The sequence below is a fragment of the Phyllobates terribilis genome, unplaced genomic scaffold (assembly GCF_046119375.1).
Source record: "Phyllobates terribilis strain yellow unplaced genomic scaffold, ASM4611937v1 Scaffold_9__5_contigs__length_417890890, whole genome shotgun sequence".
In the NCBI taxonomy this organism is placed as follows: Eukaryota; Metazoa; Chordata; class Amphibia; order Anura; family Dendrobatidae; genus Phyllobates; species Phyllobates terribilis.
In genome coordinates this window covers 387,275,593-387,298,504 of record NW_027362769.1, presented here as the reverse complement: position 1 = coordinate 387,298,504, position 22,912 = coordinate 387,275,593, and the positions used below count along the sequence as shown (strand labels likewise).

The following is a 22,912-nucleotide window of genomic DNA, read 5'->3' as shown; positions in this document are numbered from 1 at the left end:
TGCTACAGGGGTATTGCACCTCGAACCAGAGGTGTGATATTCCACTCCCGGGTAAGGATGGAGTGTGGACTAGGGCTCGTTAGGCAGCATGCACCACACACACCCCATTTCCGAGGGACAGCTCAACGGTGCTCCCACAGAAGTGCAGGCATGACAGCTTCTGTCCCTGGCTGGAGTGGGGAGGGGAAAGTACACCCAGTGGTGTAGGAGCAGATAGGGGTGGGTCTCTGGGCATAGGTAGGAGTCCATTGGTTTCTAGTTGACTCGCCCCCTGGGCCGTGGGGCACGTGGAACCGGGCAGTAGGGAGACACTGGGAGTAGTAGTGGCGGCCCGGTCCCGCGGCTCACGGTGGTCAGACCAATGGTAGTCTGCTACGTGCTTTAGATAATGTCCGACTACGCCACCCGTGGATTTGCGGTCATTAGGAACCGCCGCTGCAGGGCAAACCGCTGGGGCTGATGGTGGGTGCAGCTGAGGTGGTGTGACTCCCCACGGGAAGAGTGCAGCCCCAGGGCAGTGTAGTGGATGGTGGGAGTGATGGTGGTGAGAGTCCCAGTACTGGTAGTGCTGGAGGCGCAAAGGAGCACACAGGCAACAAGTTACAGTCCAGGGTCTTTACTCACAGTTCATGTGCTCCGGGTCACTTCGGCACCAGTAGTGACCGCCCGAGCCGTGCTGCGTCCACCAGGTGTGGGGCTCGGTCAACTCCCAGGCAGTTCAGAAGTATGGCTCAGGACCCCCTTTTGTCCTTTCTCTGGCCTGCCTCACCAGTGACCTACTTTTGTCTAGCTGCCGCGGACTTGTGCGGTTAAACGTGGGCCCCGTCCTCCGCTGTCCTATATGGTGCCTTCCTAGCAGGTTTGATGAGGTGTCGCACCAATAAATGATCACGACGACCGGTCTTTGGCTGAGGGTAGTTTCTCCTCCACCAACTTGGGATCTGGTACCCTTAACCTGCCTGACCCTTCACCCTGGATTCTCGTGGGTTCTTAGGGTCCCTTCCACCTTCTTGTTCCTGAGCCCTTCTGTTTCTCTCTCTCTCTTCTTCTCCTTTTCTGTTCCTTTCTGTTCCTTTCTCTTGGAGCTGGGATGAGACGCAATCTCAGCTCCCCTTCACCTCCTCCTCGGCCTCTCACTAGGCCCTCCTGGAGTAGAGCTCCTACAGAGCCTCTACTCCCTGTCTTCTCCTCTCTGGACAGAACGAACTGAACCCTGATCTAAGATGGTGCCCACCTTTTATACCTCCCTCTGACCATGAGCCCAGGTGACCAGCAACCAATGAGCTCCTACCTACGCTCAGGAACCAACCCCTATCTGCCCCTACATCACTGGGTGTTCCACCCCCCTCCCCACTCCAGACAGGGACATAGTCGGTCGTGCCTGCACTTCTGTCTAGTGGGAGCACCGTTGAGCTGTCCCTCGGAAATGGGGTGTGTGTGCTGTATGCAGCCTACTGAGTCCTGGTCCACACTCCATCCTTACCCGGGAGTGGAATACCACACTTCTGGCAGCGGTGCAATACCCCTGTAGCGGCCGAACCCTCGGGGCGCTATACTAGTCACCTGGGCTCGGGTGTTAGAAGGAGGTATATAAGGTGGGCACCATCTTAGAGTCAGTTCGTTCAGTCAGGAGGAGAAGAAGAGAGGAGTTCAGCCAGAGAGGGCTGACAGGGAGCAGAGCTGCTGCATGGGCTCTGCTCCACGGGCAGGCCTTGTCAGGAGGCCGGGGCCTGAGAGAGAGAGAGAGGAGAAGGAACAGAGAGGAAAGTAAGAAAGGAACTGGAACAGAGGAGAAAGGAAGCAAGGAACGAAACATCAAGAGAGGCTCAGAGACGCGAGTGAAGAAGGAACCCCATAGGCCCAGGAGATACAGGGTGAAGGGTTGGCAGAGCAGGGTACCGGAACCCAAATTGGTGGAGGCAACAAATTCCTCAGCCAAAGACCGGAGGTTGTGACCACATCTTGGTGTGACCCCTCACTACATCCACCAGGAAAGCATACCATATAGGGTCAGGGAAACCGGAGATAGGTTTCGCCAATAGAAGGCCCGAGGAAGCTGGACAAAGGTGGGTCACTGGTGGGGACGGCCAGAGAAAGGAAAAGAAGGGAGCCCTGTGCCACGCTCTGGAACTGCCTGGGAGTTGGTCGAGTCCCCTGCCTGGTGGACGCAGCACGGCTTGGGCAGTCATCGCCTGCAGGATTGACACGAATAACAACTGTGAGTAAAGCATTGGAAACTGCAACCGCACGTCTCTGTGTTTCATCGCCGCACCAGCACAACTGGTGCTGGGACGCTCGTGCACCATCACTCCCATCTTCTACACTAGCTGCCCTGAGGTAATACTTCTCCCGTGGGGAGTCATCCCATACTTCGCTGCGCATATAACATCAGCCTCAGTGGTCTGCATCGCAGCAGCGGTCCCCACTGACAGCAATCCACGGGTGGCGTAGTCGGACAATTACAATACTAATAAGGCTGCCACAGGTTTGACCACCCTGAGCCACGGACCGGGTCACCGCCACACTGAGACTACAACCCCCAGCATCTTACAAAAGGCCCGGCTCCGGGTTCCCCATGGCCCAGGGGGCGCGTCATATATATATCCCTAACAGGGCTCCCTCTGGTGGTATGAGGTGGAAGGATGGAGGTGTTTGTTTGTAATGAGGGCCTCTTGTGGAGAAGTCCGTCCATGCACCCTTTTGGGTCCTGTGGTACCTGTGAACAGCAGGGTGCCACACACACACCCCTGATTGGCAAATTTCTGTGAACATTGTGGATAGACAGAAAGCTGCCAATCAGTGGTGGGGGGCGGGGTTACACAGAGCAGGAGGACTAGTTGGCACGAGACAGCTAGTCCTCTAATGATAATCTTCTGATAAAAAAAAACACTATATTGAAACAGCAATACACAGCCTAGTAAGTGACACATCCCTGGAATCAGGGTCCCTTCCCCTACATCATAGTGCTCTCAAATTAAAAAGCAAAAAACTTGCAGATAGATTACCTTTAAAAAATGCTATGTACCAAAAAAAGTAATAAATTAATAAACTCAAAACACTAATGGTGTTAACATCTGCTTGTTTACAATGTAGGACTGGGACCCCAATGATTACAAAAACGGGGGTTCCAAATTTCCCTGTGTGAATGAAATGGTAATATCCATGTGTGCATTACTACATTCACTTCCATGGGACTGACAGCTCAACTATCTGCATCTGACCTATTGAAGTGAACAGTGGTGGTTACACATGCCCACTCCAATCACACAGCGGACTTTGAGACCCCCAAACATTCATATCTTATCCTGTGGAACTGAGAATGACCCCATTATAAGTATGCGGTGTTTCGGGCACCATTGGGATATGCTGCCTGAATAACTTCCACTATGATGCAGATGTGAACAAGCCCATATTTCTGGATTTTTACAAACTATATCTGAAAGTGTGCAGCAGTGGGAGAAATGTAATCTGCCACATGTGGAAACACCGGCGTCCTGCTATATAAAACAGGTAAAAAGTGAGACGCATCCAAAAGAAAGAATATAAGTGAGAAAACTGAGCCCCACTCAGCATATTCCCACAGCACAGTGTATGGCCCCAGCTGCCTCACCGCCTCCTCCCTGATGGGTGGGGTGAATGTTGTTTAGCTTTAAAAGGGGCCGAGATCAGGAAGAAAGAAGGCAAGACACAGATCGGAGCCATGTAAGCAACTACCAAGCCCCAATACTCCCATATATGTAGCATTCATGTAATATGTGCAGCATAATGTGTGCGAGGAGGAGATGGCAGAATTATATATTAGTCACAGCGGTGACGGGAGCGTCAGCTCCTACGAAAAGTCCCTATGTGCTGGATATTTAAGCATAAAAGACCCACAGATTGTGGCAGGATATGCTGCAGGGCTTGGCCTTTTCTGTAAGAGCAGAGTCTGACAAAGGGGGAATGTTTAACTCCTGATTGTCCTCTCCATAAAGAACTAGTAAGTAACGAGGACTTTGTACCATGCTCGCTACTAGAAAAATAATAAAAAAAGGAGCGTCCTCGGTGCTTGATCCCTTTTCATGGCAAACTGAAAAGATGGTAACAAATAGCAAGTTCTGTCCTCAGTAACTATGAGTGAGAGATACATTACAGAGACGTTCTAGATCTAGAATCTGCATTTTTCAGAGGGTGGAAATCCCTTATAAGTCCCGTGACCCCACAATCCACCTTTATGGAGAACTTTCCCAAATATAAAATCAACAGAAATTGTTCACGAGTCATTAACCAACCAATATCCAGAAAGACCAGGTCTATCTCAAAAGCACACGAAGATGGAGAACTCCTCAGCTTCCATTGTTCTAGTCTCATGTTCCCATTACTCACCTGTCAGATCCAGCGCGGCTCGAGAACTGATGCCTTGCTTGTCTGTAACTCCAAGTGACGGCTGCAGCCGATCCCTGGCCTCAGCGATGATGGCAGCGTCCAGGGTATGGGACCTCCTGGGACCGGTGATTGGAGGCAGCAGTCATGTGGATGTACAGAACATGATATTGTAAATTATTAGAGAGCAATAGAAGGTTTTACAATTTATACAAAAGTTAGTTCTTCAGATAGAAGCAGCGGTGACAGTTATATAGATTAAACCCTATTATACAAGGCACTGAACATTTACAATAGACACAAGTGTCTCTATGCTGTCACTCTGTTCTATGGTGCATCACAGTCAGCCATGTACCCGTCACCATCGTTACCCGGTCTGGCTGGTGGTAATAACACACGCTGTCCAGGATTTATTGAAAGGCTATGCTACTACAACGTTAGGCCGCAAGTCCTTCCTTGGTGAGTCGCTTCTAGCACAGGTTGCTCTGGCCACCTCCATCCCCTGAAGATTGGCCCCGGTCCCCTGTGTATTGTACTTCTGCACCTCATGTTGTGGATCACACAAACGTCCCTCTAACACGGTTTGCTTGCTTCTCGTGGCTCTGGTCCCATTCACTCTGCTCTGGTTCTGTTCACTTAACTCCAGTTTCGGTTCTTCACTCGGGTCTGGTCACTCAATTCCTCTCTTGGATCTGGTCACTCGATCCTTCTTTCGGTTGTGGTTGTGGTCTGGTCACTTAGTTCCCCACTCAGATGTGGTCACTTGATTCTTCACTTGTATCTGGTCACTCATAATGTCGGCGGTAAGCCAACCTCGCTGCACCACACGTCTGTCCTGATACAGGTCCAGGCGCCGACTCTCCCCCTTCACTGCCCTCCTGGGCCTTTTATAATTACTATCTGCTAAACAGCTTTCACCTGACCTGGTGTCTCCTCCAATCTCTTTCCCTCAGGAACCATGCGCTTTGTTATACAGTTCCTGCTGATGCAATTCTTTCCACTTTCTCTTGTCTTACAATCTTTGGTCAGTTGATGGTGTTGCTTATTTCTAGACGCCTTATTATGCATTAACTGTGGAAATCTTCCATTCATCCATCTCCTTACCAGATCATTACTAGAGGACAAATAAACAAAGACCATCCGGGACCACTGGAGCATTGGTGCTAGAAAGGCACTGGATTTGATGGCTGAGTAATACTATATGTGACGCGCCCCTGGGCCTGTGTCGCGCTGCGTTGCGCACGCGGGAGCTTACCCGGAGCCGGATCTGTTTAGGGTTGTAGTCTCGTGGCGGTGACCCGGTCCGTGCCCAGGGAGTCAAACTGGACGGCAGTCTGTTAGCGGTAGAAAATGGTTGATGACTACGCCACCCGTTGAATGCAGCCAGGGGGCTGCTGCTGCAGGGCAGACCGCTGAGGCCGGTGGAAGGATGGTGCAGCGTGATAGTATAACCCCCAACGGGAGGGGTATGGCCTCAGGGCAGCCGACGTGGATGATGGGGGTAGCAGGAACCACTCAGAGACGGTATGGTAGCGTTCAGGGTCTTTACTGGTAACAACGATAGACCCTCCCGGAGTACTTGCTAGCGAACGGGGCCTGGTCAGTCCTTGAGCAGATGGGATCTCCCCTGGCCAGGCGTAGTTGTAGGCCTCCCAAGCTGACTGTACTCTTCTGGCTACCTTGCTAGAAGCTGATGTAAGTAGCCCACGTCCCTGAGTGTACCGTGTGGTGCTCACCCGTATGGCCGGTGACTCGGGGCCTTCTAATGGCTTCCGCTCCACGATGGCGGTGCTGGTCCCACGCGTGTGACCGGGCCTTCGGGCTTCTGGGCCAGGGGACCTGAAATCCCCTGCCTGACGGATTCTGCTGCTGGGTAGAAGTTAGTCCCCACAGCCTCGGACTCCGGGTCCGGTAAAGAATCTTCTTAGTCAGGGCGAGCTCTTTAGCTGCCAGCCCCTGACTCCTTGTGACTCTGCTGCTTCCTATGCTGCTCTTGTCTCTACTCTTCCTGGACTCCAGGCTCAGGCCCCTGGACAGGGCCTGCCTGTGGAGCAGAGCCCATAGAGCAGCTCTGCTCCCTGTCTTCTCCTCTCAGAACTCCCTACCCTGCCTCAGCCCCAGGTTTATATAGGGGAAGTCCTTCCCCTCCCAAGACTGGGCAGGAGGTGTGGCATGCACAGGATCCCTGACCAAAGGACCTCCCACCTGCTCTCAGACGTAATATCTCTATCACTGTGACAACCAGACCCCTGGGGTGTCACACTCCCCCCTAGTGAAATTTAGTACTCCGGGACTAAACACTTTTTAGAAAAATATAACAAGGTATATCAAAGAACAATAAAATACAATAAGGAAGCACAATAAGATGGTCACGGATGTCCGCAACCGGGTGCAGTCTTTGAAGAAAAGCAAAGGTGTCCATTTCACCAAAACAGGGAGACGTAACCAGGTAGGGGTCTGTCCTACCCCGAGTCCTTAACAGTCTTTTAGTCCATCCTGGGTTACGCTCCACTAACTGTACAAAGGATTCCCGGTAAATCCACCAAGGACTCCTATAAATAACTGGAAACACATAATATTTACAAGATATGGCCGCTCTCAGTCCTCGGCCAGTGGGGATAAGGATTGGCTGCTCACAGTCCTCAGCCTGGTTAAGGATAGGGGACACACGGGAACAGTTCACACTTGTCCCAACGGGGACCATATTTTAATTAGCAACACAAGTACCCCTACGGGTAACTATGTACAGTTCCACTTTACCGTACTTCAGTAACGGCATCCTCCTGCTCCTTCTTGTGTGTAGGCTTCAGACCCGTCCGGGTCCTCTTGGCTTTCCTCGTATTGGTAGTACTGCAGCTCCTCCTTGGTTAACGTGGAGGGCGTACAGTCCTTTTGCACCTGGGGAGTTCAGGCCTTGCGACCAGGCGTGGAGAGGGTCGCCGTTGATGACGCCCGGGGTCAGAGGGTGCAACTTTGGGCCTGGGCGCGGGCTGGTGGTGGTAGTGCCCAGGGCTGGAGGGCTTGGCCGCAGGGCTTGTTGCGGGGGCTGGAGCAGGTCGGTGTCTGCAGCGCCCGGAATCGGCGGCTCCACCAGGGGGCCCGGGAGCAGGCTGACGCTGGCAGCGTCCGGGACAGGGAGACTCCTCTTACCTGCTCCCGCGACCGCTCCTGCGTCACGCGTCTTCTCCCGGCGCTGGTCGGGGCCGGCGACGACTGGGGCACTGCCGATGCTGGGCAGCTTAGTCTGCTGCCGGTCCGCCATCTTGCTGTCCGTTCCTGGTGTCCTCCTCCCCCCTAGTGGACCGTGGCCTACCTTCCGGAGATCCTCTTCCGTAGGCCGCGGCTCCGCAGTCAATCGTCGGGGTAGAGGACCTGGCGTCGCGCTCCTGTGACGTCGGCGTCTGCTGGGCTCCTTCCAGGACCTTACGCAACGTCCGGACGTGAGGCGGGGCTTCAGTTCTCGCGCGCTTTCGGAGTCCACGCCCCTCTTCTTCCCGCGCGGCGTCCTCAAGATGGCGTCCAATGGCGGGAAAACTCCACGGATGGCGGGAAGAAGGTCGAAGATGGCGCCGGATGGCGGGAAAACTTCGCGGATGGCGGGAAGAAGGTAGAAGATGGCGCCGGATGGCGGGAAACCTTCACCACTGGTAAGTTTGAACAGTCTTTGCTTTTCAGGCATGCAGTACCCGGTGGTTGCGGGCACGAAATCCTGCCGACTACGCCAAAGTTGACGCGCCCCTGGGCCTGTGTCGCGCTGCGTTGCGCACGCGGGAGCTTACCCGGAGCCGGATCTGTTTAGGGTTGTAGTCTCGTGGCGGTGACCCGGTCCGTGCCCAGGGAGTCAAACTGGACGGCAGTCTGTTAGCGGTAGAAAATGGTTGATGACTACGCCACCCGTTGAATGCAGCCAGGGGGCTGCTGCTGCAGGGCAGACCGCTGAGGCCGGTGGAAGGATGGTGCAGCGTGATAGTATAACCCCCAACGGGAGGGGTATGGCCTCAGGGCAGCCGACGTGGATGATGGGGGTAGCAGGAACCACTCAGAGACGGTATGGTAGCGTTCAGGGTCTTTACTGGTAACAACGATAGACCCTCCCGGAGTACTTGCTAGCGAACGGGGCCTGGTCAGTCCTTGAGCAGATGGGATCTCCCCTGGCCAGGCGTAGTTGTAGGCCTCCCAAGCTGACTGTACTCTTCTGGCTACCTTGCTAGAAGCTGATGTAAGTAGCCCACGTCCCTGAGTGTACCGTGTGGTGCTCACCCGTATGGCCGGTGACTCGGGGCCTTCTAATGGCTTCCGCTCCACGATGGCGGTGCTGGTCCCACGCGTGTGACCGGGCCTTCGGGCTTCTGGGCCAGGGGACCTGAAATCCCCTGCCTGACGGATTCTGCTGCTGGGTAGAAGTTAGTCCCCACAGCCTCGGACTCCGGGTCCGGTAAAGAATCTTCTTAGTCAGGGCGAGCTCTTTAGCTGCCAGCCCCTGACTCCTTGTGACTCTGCTGCTTCCTATGCTGCTCTTGTCTCTACTCTTCCTGGACTCCAGGCTCAGGCCCCTGGACAGGGCCTGCCTGTGGAGCAGAGCCCATAGAGCAGCTCTGCTCCCTGTCTTCTCCTCTCAGAACTCCCTACCCTGCCTCAGCCCCAGGTTTATATAGGGGAAGTCCTTCCCCTCCCAAGACTGGGCAGGAGGTGTGGCATGCACAGGATCCCTGACCAAAGGACCTCACACCTGCTCTCAGACGTAATATCTCTATCACTGTGACAACCAGACCCCTGGGGTGTCACATATGCATACAATGTTTTTTTCAGGAGTCTTTTGGAGCGGGTTCACTCCAAACAATGTCGGAAAAATCGTTTTAAAAAAAATAATTGAAAGACTCTTCCCCTTCATTCTATTGTTAAACCCTTGTGCTTTTCATATGTTTTAAGCATTTTTTTCCCACTTCAAATTTTGAAACATACCTGGAGGGAAAGAAAAACAAGGCGCTGTCCCATCAAATGCTGAAAAAAAAAAACTTTAGGAAAAACCTGATGGGGAAAAAAGAAAGTGTATGTTACTTTTTTAAAGCACCACTTTAGCTTTTTTTTTATTATTGCAGCAGCGGAGTAGAGCCCCTAACCTACCGTAAGTTAGCTGCCCTTAGTCCCATACTCACCAACCGCCGTCTTCATCTGTTACCGGCACTACTCTTGTTGGTCTCCAGTAGTTTGTGACCTGCCGGACCACTCCAGTGTTTGCTGGGTGGTCCAGTAGTCACGACTCAATGGCAGTCTATGAGAGCCAGAACGAGATTCTCATAGACTTATACTGAGAGTTTGTGACCATTACCTCTGACTTCTAGTCAGTCAGAAGTTGTGCTTGCAAGATGGCAGCAAGGGACCGGAGTGGCGACGGGAGGAGTTGAATATGACAGCTAATAGGTATAAGACTACAGTCAGGGAATTACTATTATTAACAACACTCCAGCAAAGGAATTAAAAAGACAACAACGCTGAAGTGGTGCCGTAAGCGGCTCTGGATGGAATCTGCTCCAAACTAGGCATTGTCCAAATAAAAGGCTGCAAAAAAAAGGCTAGGCTAGGTTCCCATGATGAGCTTTTGGTGAGTTTTTTTATGTTACAGATTTTTTGATAGGTCCCTTGTGTTTCTTCTAAGATACGCAGCGTAAAAAATTCAGCGAAAACTCATCGTGGAAACAAAACCTTAGATAAAAAACTCGTCAAAAATGTTTCAGGAAAAGATGAACTTCTCCAAAGATCTTCCAAGGAAATGTGCACACTGAGTCTTTTTGCTGGGTTTTTGGAGCGGAAATGGAGTGGAAACTAGAACGTTTTTGAGGAGTTTTGAGATTTGGAGAGTTTCCACTCAGTTTCTGCTCCAAAAAACTCCTCAATACCCTCAGTGTGCATGAAACTCAAAGAAGATTCTGAAGTGGATTTAAAAACTTAAAAAACCCATAATTTTTCACCATCTCAGAACTCCGATGCACAAATGGCCATTTTCATTTTGTAACATTTTCTGCAGTCATTTTCGTAAATTATAATCTCAGACACTTTTAAGTTGATTACAGGAGACGATAAGAAAGTGCATTAAAGTGGATATTTTGTGACAGTCCCTTGTAGGAGGAGATGGGGCTGACTGTGAGAGATGCTCTGGTCTATGCTCTAGAGAATCTGGAGAAGATGGGATTTAAGAAGTTTAGAAAGCAGCTACATGAAATTGAGGTAAAAGAGAATTATAGGAGGATCCCGAGGGGCAAACTGGAGGACAAGGATTGGACGGATGTTGCTGATCTGATCCGAGAATACTACAAGGATGTTTATGGGGTTGAGGTGACCCTGGAAGCTCTGGAAAAGATCAATGAGAAGAAAGTGGCAGAGGAACTGGTGGAGGACTTGAAAAAAGGTAACAGGATGTCTAAAACCTTTACATAAAACTAACTAAAGTAAGCTTGCAATTTACCGCTTATTTTTAAGAATTATTTAATTCTATGGTGTACTGCTCATTACCTTGGTTATAGGACACCTCTGCAGTCTATCAGCGGTAGCCGGTTTCCCAGGCCTAGGAGCTCAGCATTATTGGATCCAGTCACCTTCATTGTCCCTGCGCTACTCACTTGATTTGCCTCTGTTATTAACCATGAGAGAGCGCACAGCATTGGCCCCTGCTACTGGTCCGAACTGTCAGTCTTCAGGAGCGCACTGCCCCCTACAAACAGGAAGTAGGAGGTGGTTGGGCAGTGCTCCACCCCTGAGATGCTGGAAAACCAAAAGCCTCCTGGGATTGCTAGATTGCAGTAGGTGCCATCAGGGTCTAGGAAATTTGTCAACTCGTTTGGGAGCCCTCTAGATTTACTGGGAGCATAGTGGATGGCTGATGGGCTCTTAGAAGTCAGGCCCTCTTTATGTCACCAAGGGGGCTGGCTTAGCCAACTAGACTCCTTGGTGTGCCATTCCTCCCCAGTGGTAAATATAAGCCTGAAGCTGCTGAACCCAGAACCAGCAGATATTTTCAGATTAGGGCACCTTCCTTATTCTAAACAAGTTGCATTTATTCATATTTTATGCACATGAAAGATTTTTTTTTCAGGTCATTTAGTGTCGTCCATCAGTCAAATATTTTTAACCTTTTCCTGTATTTCTGTGCAGTGAATCGATTTGTAAGGCTGACTCAACTGGAGGAATCGAAATGTTTAGCCCCTGAAGGTAAGAAAGAAAAAGGAGATTTCCTCTTTCCTTTGTTCCATTTCCTGATACAGAACTTGGAGGCCCCAGAATCCCACCATGAAATAGTAATATCAGTCTTCTATGTCTGAGTGTCGGCCTCCAGTAGTGTACACTCTCGAAAATGACGCACGTCGGAGCGCACATTCGCTCTGCCGGCAGCATTACAGTCTATGGCCCCACTGACGCACAGCAAAGTAGAAAGATCCCGGCACTCACGTGTATACGATCAATTCATTTATTCCACATGTAGGAAAACCACAACAAAACGTTTGACAAAATTCAATTGACAAAAGCCTGCAAGGGGCTGAAACGTTTTGTTGTAGTTTTCCTATATGTGGAATAAATGAATTGATCGTATACACGTGAGTGCCGGGATCTTTCTACTTTCTTTGGAACGCGCCCCCTGTGCCGTGGGGTACTCAGTAGCCGGACCGGTCGTTACTAGGGGAGATGTCACAGTGGCGGTGATCCGGTCTGTGACCCAGGGCGGTCAATAAAAGGGGAATTTGGTAAAGAGGATTATAGTTTTTATGAAATGTTCGTGCCGCCACCTGTGGTATGCGGCTAAAGGTAGCCGCCGCTGTGGAGCAGGTCCTCTGGAGCTGGTGTGAATGCAGCAGAGTTGGTTCAGCTCTCCACAGGTAGAGCTTAGCTCCAGGGCAGAGTAGATGTTGCTGTAAGGCTATGTGCCCACGATGCAGAAATGAAGCAGAAAATTTTTGCAGCATTTCTGCATCTCCCTTGCCAGAAAAAACGCATGCGGATTGTACATGCGTTTTTCCTGCCAAATACATGCGGATGTGAAGCGTTCTTCACATGCGTTTCTGCATGCGGATTGACAAGCGCTTTCCAGGCGATTTTATCATCACTTGGAAAGTGCTTGACAACTTGGTCACACTATATAAATCCATGCAAACTGCATATATAGTGTGACTGTAAAAGAATGGTAAAAAAATAAAAAAATAAACCTATACTTACCTTCCGATGGCCCAGCGTGTGTTGCTGCTCTCGTTCCTGGCTGTCAGCTGATCGCGGGACACTGCACTGAAGGGCCTGCGGTCACATGACTGTGACGTCACCGCAGGTCCTTCAGTCCTGCCCGCAAACAAAGGGAAGGAGACCGGGGGCCGTTGGAAGGTGAATATAATCTTTTTTTTTTATTTTAATCTTTTTTTTACAGGTAGAATGGTACCCAGGTCTGGATGAGAGTCTCCTCTCCTCCAGAACTGGGTACCATCGGCACATTGAAACTCATATAATCTGTGACTACAAATGTACTGACACGGATTCTATGCGTCTCAATGCAAGTTTATGGCGGCGATTACGCTGCGCTTCCGCAAAATTAATGGACATGCTGCGGATTTTTGAGCGCAGCATAAACGCTGCGGAAAAATCCGCAGCATGGGCATAGAACTTGCGGAATCCCCTTGGGGACCATGGGGTGCGGATTACCTAGCGTTTAACAAGCGTTTATGCTGCGGAAATTCCACAGCATATACGCTTGAAAAACGCTACGTGGGCACTTAGCCTTATGGTGTAGTGCAGAGGATGGCGCAGATAATGATCACAGAGACAGTAAGGTGCAGTCCTCAGGGTTTACTCACGGTTTCTTAGACTTCCAGTTACCAGTACTAGAGTAACTCCCCACGGCGTCCTGTGCTAACTCAGGGAGGGGTTCAGCAAACTCCCAGGTCTCTCCGGAGTACGCAACGGGACCCCCTTCTGTGTGTTCCTTCTGGCTGTCTCCCTGCACCTCACACCCAGTGTCTCAGGCCAGTGGCCGCGGACCTTGCCGGGCGACGTCTTCACTGTCCCCTGGGTCCTCTATGGCCACCTGTTTGATGATTAGATGTGGCTTTTGGCTGCAGTACCTGAAATACTGCAGCCTCCGGTTTCCTAATTGAGGCTTAAAGAACTCTGCTAGTTTAGGGACCGGTCCCCTCTGTGCGACCTGACCCCTCCACCTCCTGGTAGATTCGGGCGAACGGGTGGCCTCCAGCACTACCCGTACCCCTGGGGTCCCTTCCATGTTCCTGGAGCCTTTCTCCTGCTCCTCTCTCTCTCTTCAGTCTTGAGCCTCTCTGGCTAGGCCCTCCTCCAGAGCAGAGCTCCTACAGAGCTCCTGCTCCCTCTACTTCTCCTCTCAGACTGTCTCTCTGACTGACTGACTGGACTCCCAAGATGGCTTCCCTCTTTATACTATTCCTAACAAGTGCTCCCCTGATCTACTTCCTCCACCCACACCCACTACATGGTTCCCCCTACTTTGGTTCCCCCCACTCCAGCCAGGGACAGGGCTCAGCAGGGAAGCGACGCATCTTGCTCCTCCTGCTGGTCTGGAGTAGTGTAGTGTTGGATACAGGTGTTAGGGTTCCTGGCAGCACTCCTTACTTACCTGAGTGAGATGCAGTACCTCTGTGGCGACTGAACCCGCAGGGGCGCCACACTTGCAATCTATCTCTCCACGTGCACCACCAATTACTAACAAGGACTACGGAGTGCTGACTATTTTTTTTTATCTACACTGACGCACAGATCTGAATCCCGCTTTGCGGGGGGTTCGGACGTATGCCGCGATGGAGCCACCGAACATGTCCTTAAACGCAATGTGCTGGCCCCCACACCAGATTTCTGGCTTTAAGGGTTGTCTGTGGAGCTTATCTCCTTATGCTTTACTATTAGAAAGATAACCTGGCAGTAAACGAGTTGACCATTAGGCGGTGTTCAAATGTTGAGTTTTATTTTTTTGGCAAAAACATAGCCGTTTTACCACGATCACGACAAGAATAGACCATCGTGGCTGCAATGTGTGAAGGCAGTGTGACGCTCGCAGCCCTGCCCTGGGAAGATGACGGGGGAACTCAGAGCCGGGTCAGATGACCAGGTCCGTCACATTAAAAACTAATGGACTATCGGTGTTGATGAGGACGAGTGGTGGAATTGAGACTACGCCACCTGCGGTGTCTGGTGATGCGCCACCAGCGCTGCTAGCAGTCCTCTGAGGCTGGATGTTGTGGCAGCTTGAGATGTTATGACTCCCCACAGGCGGAGCAGGGCCTCAGGGCAGGGGCGCAGGAGGATGGAAGGAGTAGTTATAGAAATACTCTGGTGCTGTGTGGTGCAGTGCAGAATAAAGAGTCCGGACCCTCTGAATGTTCCTAAACTGTCCCTTTTGACCTCTCCTGTCCACGTGCGTGCAAAGGCTGGGTCTCCCTCTGGACTATGCACAGATTTGGGGCACGGCGGCTATTGCTGTTCCGTCCGTCCCGCGACGGGATCCACTGGAGCCTTCCGGGCTTCTCTGACAGAGACATGAAGTGGCAAAGTCAGATGTCGGGGGCCGGTACCCCTCTTGCAGCAGGAATCCCCGTGGCTGGGCCAGGATGGAGAGTACAGGTGGCGTACGCCGCTCCGTCCGTACTCCCTGGGATCCTTTTGCTTGTGGAGCTGTTTCACTATAGCTCCCTTGAGCAAGGAAACTTGACCGGGGTAGAGACACTGTTAACTCATACCCGCTCCTCGTGTCAAGGTCAGAGCACGAGGACCGTGCATCTACTACATGCTGCAGGCTCCAACACATGGCCACTGCCAGCTGTGAAGACCACACTCCATCAATAGGACTCAGAATCGAGAACAGGAGCAAGATGGCTGGCTAATATATAGCAAATTATGTGAGCTAACTAAAACTGTGTTCTTCCCTTCACCCACTACATGGTTCCCCTTACTTTCGGTTCCCCTCACTTGTGATCCTGCTGAGGCAGCACTATGGTGCATACTTGCCTCCCATAGGTCAGGAGTGTGTAGTGTTGAATGTAGATTAGGGTCCTGACCAGTGCACCTTCCTTACCTGGGTGAGGAGACACTACACCTGCTGACAGGCTGCAGTATCCCCCCTTGTGGCGACCGAACCCTCAGGGGCGCCACAGCAGCCTAAAGAATCACAGTATGGAGAGGGTAACACAAGAGAGGCTACAGGGCAGCACAGGTGCACTTTTTTTTTCCAATGCAGAACAATTGAGAATTTGGTAGATAAAATAATTAAAATTATTCGTTAAAAACAAGTGCATTCGGATATTTTACTTTTTTTTAGCCAGACCAATGATGCTGCACCTGAGCGACACGGGCGAGATGATCTGCAGTGTCACGTTGGAGACATTTTATCCCGGATATCTCCATATGAAATGGAAGTGTGGAAAAGAGAAGTCAGGAGAAGTCTTATCATCACAGGATCTCTACACAGAAAGCCTCGAGCACAGATCATTCTCCGTATGTAGTGAAGCCAGAATTTCACAGGATTCCATCAGATCTCCAGAATCCACCGTCCACGTCAGCTGGGAACATGAATATACAAACACCAAGGGGCAGCAGACGTTCTCCATTACTGATCAAGGTAAGAAAAATCCATACAGAAAGAAGATTAAGGAAGCTATGGTTAAAGGGGGATGTCCAGTCAGACTATACTGAAGAAAGGTAATCAATATCAGATTGGTGAGGGTCCGATACCTAGCACCCCCACCAATAAACTGCACTGCGTACCGCCACTGAATGTGTAGTGGAAGCTGCCGTGTGCTGCAGAGCAGCTCCTATACTTTTGCCTATTCTTTGGAATAGGATCTGTTCTGCAGTGCCCAGCAGCTTCCACTACACATTGAATGGAGCTGCGCAGCGCAATGTGTTTACATCTGGCCATTGTTAGAGCTTGTAACGGTTGAAAAGTGGAGGTCACCAATCTGATATTGATGACCTAGGATAGGTTGTCAGCATATTCTGACTGTACAACCCCTTTAATGGTGCTGAGGGAATCTGTCAGCAGGTTTTTGCTATATAATCAGATAACAGAATGATGTAGCAGAGACCCTGATTCCAGAGATATATCACTTACTGGGCTGCTTGGTGCAGTTTTGATAGAATCCCTGTTTTCTCTGTTGTAAATGTAGCAATGGTCGGAATGCTGAGATCTGTATAAACCCGCCCCACAGCCCTTATTGGCCACTTCCAGTGTACGCTGTGCATAGGGAGAAAGCTACCAATCAGAGGAGGGCAGCGGGGTTACACAGATTAGTTGGACTTTCTGGCACGAGACACCTAGTTCTGCAGTGGTAATCACCTGCTGATAAAACACTGATTGTATTAAAACTACAGCACACAGCCTAATAAATGAATCATTACAGAAATCAGGGTCTCTGCTCCTACCTCATGCTGCGGTCTTAAATTGCAAAAACCTGCAGACAGATCCCCTTTAGACTTTTCCTAGTGTTACAAGATTGTGCATTCTCTCTCTGACAGATTTCCTCTGGAGGCCGGTCATGGATGAGATACAGACGCCGCCGTGTGTATATCACGACAACCCTGTAGTGTTTCAGTGTCGCATATCAGGATATTATCCGGGTGACGTCACGGTGAAGTGGTTCAGGAAAAATAAAAAGACTCTGGAGTTATGTGAAGATTCTGATAATGTTTCAATTCCAAAAATCAGATCGAATAGAAATCCAGACAACACCTACAGCTGTACAGCGAAGCTAACGATAACACCGTCTCTGGAAGACCACCTCGGGGCAGAATACATCTGCCATGTAGAACATCCTTCTCTGGAGAAAGCAATCAAGAAAAGCACAGGAGGAATGAAAATCCTGGGTGAGGTTATAACTGACGATAATAGTTAGGAAGGTGATCAGAAGTCCTCAGGGCTCCTGCAGAGCTCTGTCCAATGAAGGACCACAGTGCACGGACTGTCTGCGGGTCTACCGACCAGAGTTGATTTTGGGTCGAAAACAATCCAATTCACCAACTATTTTGGACAAAACCCTTCATTGCTGCAGGTTGCCGGAGCTGAGCACCTTGCCTCGAATAGGATTCATTAGGATGCGTTTTTTTCCCAAGTTTTTGCCTTAATTTTCACAATTGTCCTATTATCTTCCTTTACAGCAAAACCTCAACTGGAGTCCATAACCAAAGCCCTGGATGATAATATGTTGGTGCAGTTTTCCATGCAACTTAAAAAGTTTTACCCCAAAGACATCAAGGTGAAGTGGCATCGGGGGGAGACACAACCCAGAAAAGGGGTGCAGCAGATGACACTACACACGGAAACGCTCACCCAACGTGAAGATTCCTTGTACGACGTAACCAGCAACTGTGGCATTTCGGGATATTGTTTTGGAGACCCCAAGTATAAAATATATGTGACCTGGCAGCACGAATCTATGGATGGACCGGAGACAAGGACGTTGTCTGCAAGAGGTGAGACCCAGGCGCCAGACTACCATGTGTTATCATTCTGCTTTTACTGCAAACAGTTACAAGCGAAACACCAATCTCCGAGCACCCCCTGCTAGATCAGCGTCTGCACACTTGTGACTTGCATTCTAGATGACATCTTTATACCAGACACTGTAAAGTCATGTAACGGCGGAAAAAATAATGGGGGCGATTCATTAAGACTTGGCACCATTCTACCCCTAGCTGACCAAGACTGGTGTGAAAATGCCAAAAGTTGCAACATTTTTCACCAACTTTGCACTGCGCAAAGACTTCGTGACTTTTCAAAGTGTTTTACACCAAAAATCTGGCGTTAACACTTTGGTGAAGCGGCCCCAATGTCATTTTTCACTGTATAAATTTATACGTAACATATTCTTGTAATGATTAAGGACGGTTGCCTGAAACGCGTTTGATAGATTTTCCTACATTTTTCTTCTGTATCGTTTTGGGATTTTTTTTTTTTAACATTTTTGAATAAATTCTTGGCTTTTAACTGAAGATTCTGACCCTGGAATTTCCCTTCTTTCTCCGTTATTTCCTTTGTGGCCCTACACGTTTCCGTGCCTCGGATCTTTTTATTGGTGAGCTGATTACTTTTTTGCACTTTTTCTAACATATTCGATAATGCACAGGGCTCCAAAATGTAAGCCAGAATCTGTAATATAAAATGGCCTTAGAAGGGGTGTCCTCATCTTCAATCTTCAGGAGCACGTCGCTCCTCTTCCTCCCGGCTTTTTGCTTGCTGGGGGCAGTGCGCTTCTGATGACTGACAGTTCGGGCCGGCAGCATGGCTGAGCCGCTGGCCTGAGCTGTGGGCACATCGATGCTGCGACGTGGGCAGCTTTGCTCTACAGCAGGGTTCCCCAACTCCAGTCCTCAAGGCCCACCAACAGGTCATGTTTTCAGGATTTCCTTAGTATTGCACAGGTGATGTAACTATTGCCTGTGCTGATGATGGAATTATCACCTGTGCAATACTAAGGAAATCCTGAAAACATGACCTGTTGGTGGGCCTTGAGGACTGGAGTTGGGGAACCCTGCTCTACAGCATCGGAGGAGCACAGAGGCACTGACAGGGATCCAACCAGCTTCAATTTTAGCCATTAACCCATTCCCGGCATAAGACATATCGGTACATCATATGTTGGGTCCCCATATGTTGAGGCTCAAGAGCTGCCAGCATTTGCTGGTTACAGCAGCAACCGGAGCAGCATTTAAACAGCAGCCATCACTGCTCTGACTCCTAGGCGGAGGGAAGAGCTGCCATTGCTGTCCTCTTGTGTCTGGGCTTTGTAGGAGAACGTTATTTTGTCTGTACACCGCAATATCTTGCTACTGCAGCATATTGTATAAGCGATCAGATGACCGCAAGTTCAAGTTCCCTGAGGGGACTATAAAATTTTTAAAAATAAAAAAATGTAATCACCCATGCTTTTCTCCATTATTAATAATGAAATAAAATAAGCAATTAAAAAAAAAAAAAGTTTATTTGGTAACATCACGTCCGCCAAAGTCTGATTTATCAAATTATAAAATAAATATATAATATAATAAATATAAAAATTAATTAACCTAAACGGTAAATACCGCAATGAGAATAAAAATTAAAACGCCAGAACGCCATGTTTTTAGTTTGCCGCACCTCCCTTAAAAAAATTTGCAATAAAAATAGATCAAAACGTCATGTCTACCCAAAAAACGTATCAATGAAAATACCAGCTTGCGAAGCATAAAAACAAGCCCAGTTCCATTGATGAAGTAAATCTAAAAGGTACTGGTTGGAGAAGATGGCAACACAATTTTTCTTATTACGAAATTTTGTTTTTCAGTGCGTTATATGGTGAAATTAAAGGGAATCTATCAGCAGCTTTGCCATGTAATTTGACAGCAGCATGATGTAGGGACAAAGACCCTGATTCCAACAATGTATCAGTCTACTGGGTGAAGTAGTTGTAATAGATTCACAATTTTCTCTGCTGCAGATCTAGCAGAGCTCTGAATCCAGACCACTGATTGGCAGCATTCGGTGTACACTGTATATTGACAGAAAGCTGCCAATCAGTGGTTGGGGCGGGGTTGGACCAGGAAGCACAAGACATCTAGGACTTACAGGAAATGTTCTGTATTCCAGGAGGGTGGTATGGTAGGTAACAATCTAGGAGTGATGATACCAGAACTAACAGTCCCCATGTTCTTCCTCTCCACAGATCTGCCCTGGATCCCACAAGTAGAAGACATATTTGTCCTCAGGTTGGAAGATGATCACAGAACCATGATGATGTGCCCAATCACCGGCTATTACCCAAATTCAGTGACTGTGTCTTGGTATAAAAAGGAAAATGGAAATGTGTCGGCCATGCTGGACTCCGATGACATTGCCGCAGTGATTAAACCTCATGACAGGAAAAACAAGACATATGGTTGTACGGCAGTTTTACATTTTACTCCAGATTCTACAAAGGACCAAGGCTCAGAAATTATCTGCAGGGTGGATCATCCCAGCCTGGAGCATCCGATAGAGAAAAGCACCGGACCTCTCCGTATATTAAGGGCTGGTGAAGAGGAATGATTATAGCCTGGATTCCACTAGTCTGCAATGAGACCGACTCACATGTTGTCACAGGATCCACCATACACAAATAGTGATGGTCACAGCTCACCTCCTCCCCCTCTCTGCACAGATCACACAGCATGCCCACAAGTCAATGAACATTTCCAGTCTGTTCTAGAGATACGCTGATCTCATCGGACTGCTGTAAAATATATTTCTGAATGCTGTTAACCGAAAGCTCAGGCAAGATGGCCTCCACATAATCATGTTCAGTGGTGAATAGTTTATGTATACGGTAGAGTTGAGAGGATCGATTTGTGGGACTCCTGTCCAGGTCAGTGGTGCCTGGCAGCTAGATGAGAGGCTCACAAATCTCTTATCATCAGTTGTCCCAGATTAGGCTTTTGATTAGCCATATGCTGTAGCAACGTCATCTTTGCGACGTGACCCACAGATGTTCTCGCGCCAACCCTAAAAAATCAAATGCCCCACCGGGGACGCTGCAAGGTGAGAGATTTGCAGGTCACTCGTCTAGCTGCTAGGTACCTCTGACCTGGATCCTGGACCGGACTCTCATGAATTGATCTGCTCATCTCTAGTATACAGATTTGCTCTCTATGGCCGTCTCCAGCCCACATCACATATCTTTGAAATATTACATATTCATTGATCCATTTGTTACACGCACGCTGCCTAAGTTCAGATAGGGGCGAGACGGGTTTCATGAATTCTTTGGAATCCTCAGGGAACCGTTACTCAGGGAACCATAGGCTGCAGCTTCTCTGAGGCACACGATAGATTCAGTTGCTGACCAGACACATCTGACAAGAGTCTTCATAAATGGTAGAACAGTCGCATTTATTATCAGAGCACGGACAGTCCATTGTAAGGGTTTTGAGCAACAAGCTCCAATAATAAACAGTCTTTTCTTCAAGACTCAGTACAATGTCTTTCCCGCCTTAGCACAGTCCAGCACAAATCTATTATCTTTAGCAGCACATGTCCATGCACTCATGTTCCATCTCTCTTGATCCCACTAAACAGTTCTCCCACCAACAGTCCCCGGGTCACAGCGTCCCTGGCTTTAACCTTTAGTGCAGTGAGGTACAGGGGGGATTGAACGGCAGGATAAACCCAGTCCTCAGATGTGGTGTTTGATCCCTGCGCCTGCTCTGCAGCAGATAACTCCTTGCTCCACTACTTTCTTGTGTAGATACCACGGACAACCGGGCGGCAGTTGCAGTGGAATAGTGTCCCAGGACCCTAATCAGCCTGATGAAGAGGTCCACATCTTTTAAGCTTACTCCCCAAGCCAGAACTGACTGTATTCAGTCTCTCTGAGGCAGGCCTGGCCACGCACCCTAGCAGCACCCTGTTAACCCATCTGGTTGCTGGATGCGTCTGCGCTATGTGTGGTATCTACCCTTCACATATTCTATGCCACCTGTGTCGTAATTCATGTTCAAAACAGTCCACTGACGTATTTGTTATCAAGGAACGCAACGACTCCTCTGATTTTAAGTGTTTTAATTTGTGGCCTTGGCAAACACAAGAATCCTGCTATACTACTCTCCTTGACCAGTAGGAGGATTAAGGGGTCTGGTAGGGACCCTTTAAAATCTTTCATGCAGAGGCCAAGGGTCAGACCCAGGAGATGCAGTCAGGATTGTAGATCTGTCTAAATTTCAGCGTTCTCCTCCACAGGATCTCTCACTATTCCAATTAGTAAGGCTGTGTGCCCACGATCCGGAGCCGCTGCGGGATTGACGCTGCGGACTTATGCAGCGTCAAACACGCAGATGTTACAGCATAGTGGATGGGATTTGTACAAATCCCATGTCCACTATACATCTGCGGCTCACCCGCGGAAACTGACATGCGGTGCATCTTTCCAGACCGCAGCATGTCAATTTCTCGGGCAGGTCCGCATGTAGGCTTTCTCCATAGACCTAACCTCTATGAGGAAAGTCTGCATGTGAAAAAAAAAATAGCTGTCGCTCATTTGCATAGATGAGCGGAAACCACCGGCAGCTCTTCCGCAGCATCTGGGCCGCAAGCCCGGAAGCTCATGGGTACATACCCTAAGGGGTTTCTTTATTTTAGCCTTGTTGTTTTTCTGTTTTGCCTTTTCTGTATTTCATTTTTATTCCACCTTTTAGTCGTTTTGTAAGCACTTTACTATTGTATATTAAATCAATAAATGGATACGTTTGTGCTTTGCTGCTTTAAACGTACCCACAACTTCAAAGAGGGAAACTATAACCTGACTGTGTTACCTGGTGAAGACCAGAGTGCAAGAAGTGTACCTGTTTGATGCTAGGGAGCGGTATGTATGTGTGTACTAGTGTGTTACCCAGTGTTCACTTTATAAAAACAGTGAATGGGAGCAGGAAGAAATTTGGTGAGGGTGCACTAGTTTTAGGGTGAACTTAGCTCATTTTTAGTTAATTGCAGTAGGCGAGGTAGAATATAAGAAGCGGAGCACTCTTTTATAGTCCCATCCAAATCACA

General features: G+C 49.3%; 1 protein-coding gene across 1 annotated transcript; it reads left to right on the top strand.

Moving 5' to 3' along the window:
• Nucleotides 1-3,568: 3,568 nt before the first annotated feature.
• LOC141162487 (uncharacterized) lies at nt 3,569-22,649 on the top strand. The gene is made up of 7 exons (XM_073648653.1): nt 3,569-3,702; nt 10,476-10,768; nt 11,512-11,568; nt 15,680-15,979; nt 16,876-17,223; nt 17,515-17,829; nt 20,058-22,649. Exons 2-7 carry the CDS (start codon nt 10,492-10,494, stop codon nt 20,417-20,419), a joined length of 1,659 nt encoding a protein of 552 aa, XP_073504754.1. The 5' UTR covers nt 3,569-3,702; nt 10,476-10,491; the 3' UTR covers nt 20,420-22,649.
• The last annotated feature ends 263 nt before the right edge of the window (nt 22,650-22,912 follow it).

Coding starts and splice junctions, on each gene's coding strand:
- LOC141162487 (XM_073648653.1), top strand. CDS start 10,492: ATGGGGCTGACTGTGAGAGATGCTCTGGTCTATGCTCTAGAGAATCTG. Junction 15,980..16,875: donor GTTCTCCATTACTGATCAAG/GTAAGAAAAATC, acceptor TCTCTCTGACAG/ATTTCCTCTGGAGGCCGGTC. Junction 17,224..17,514: donor AGGAGGAATGAAAATCCTGG/GTGAGGTTATAA, acceptor CTTCCTTTACAG/CAAAACCTCAACTGGAGTCC.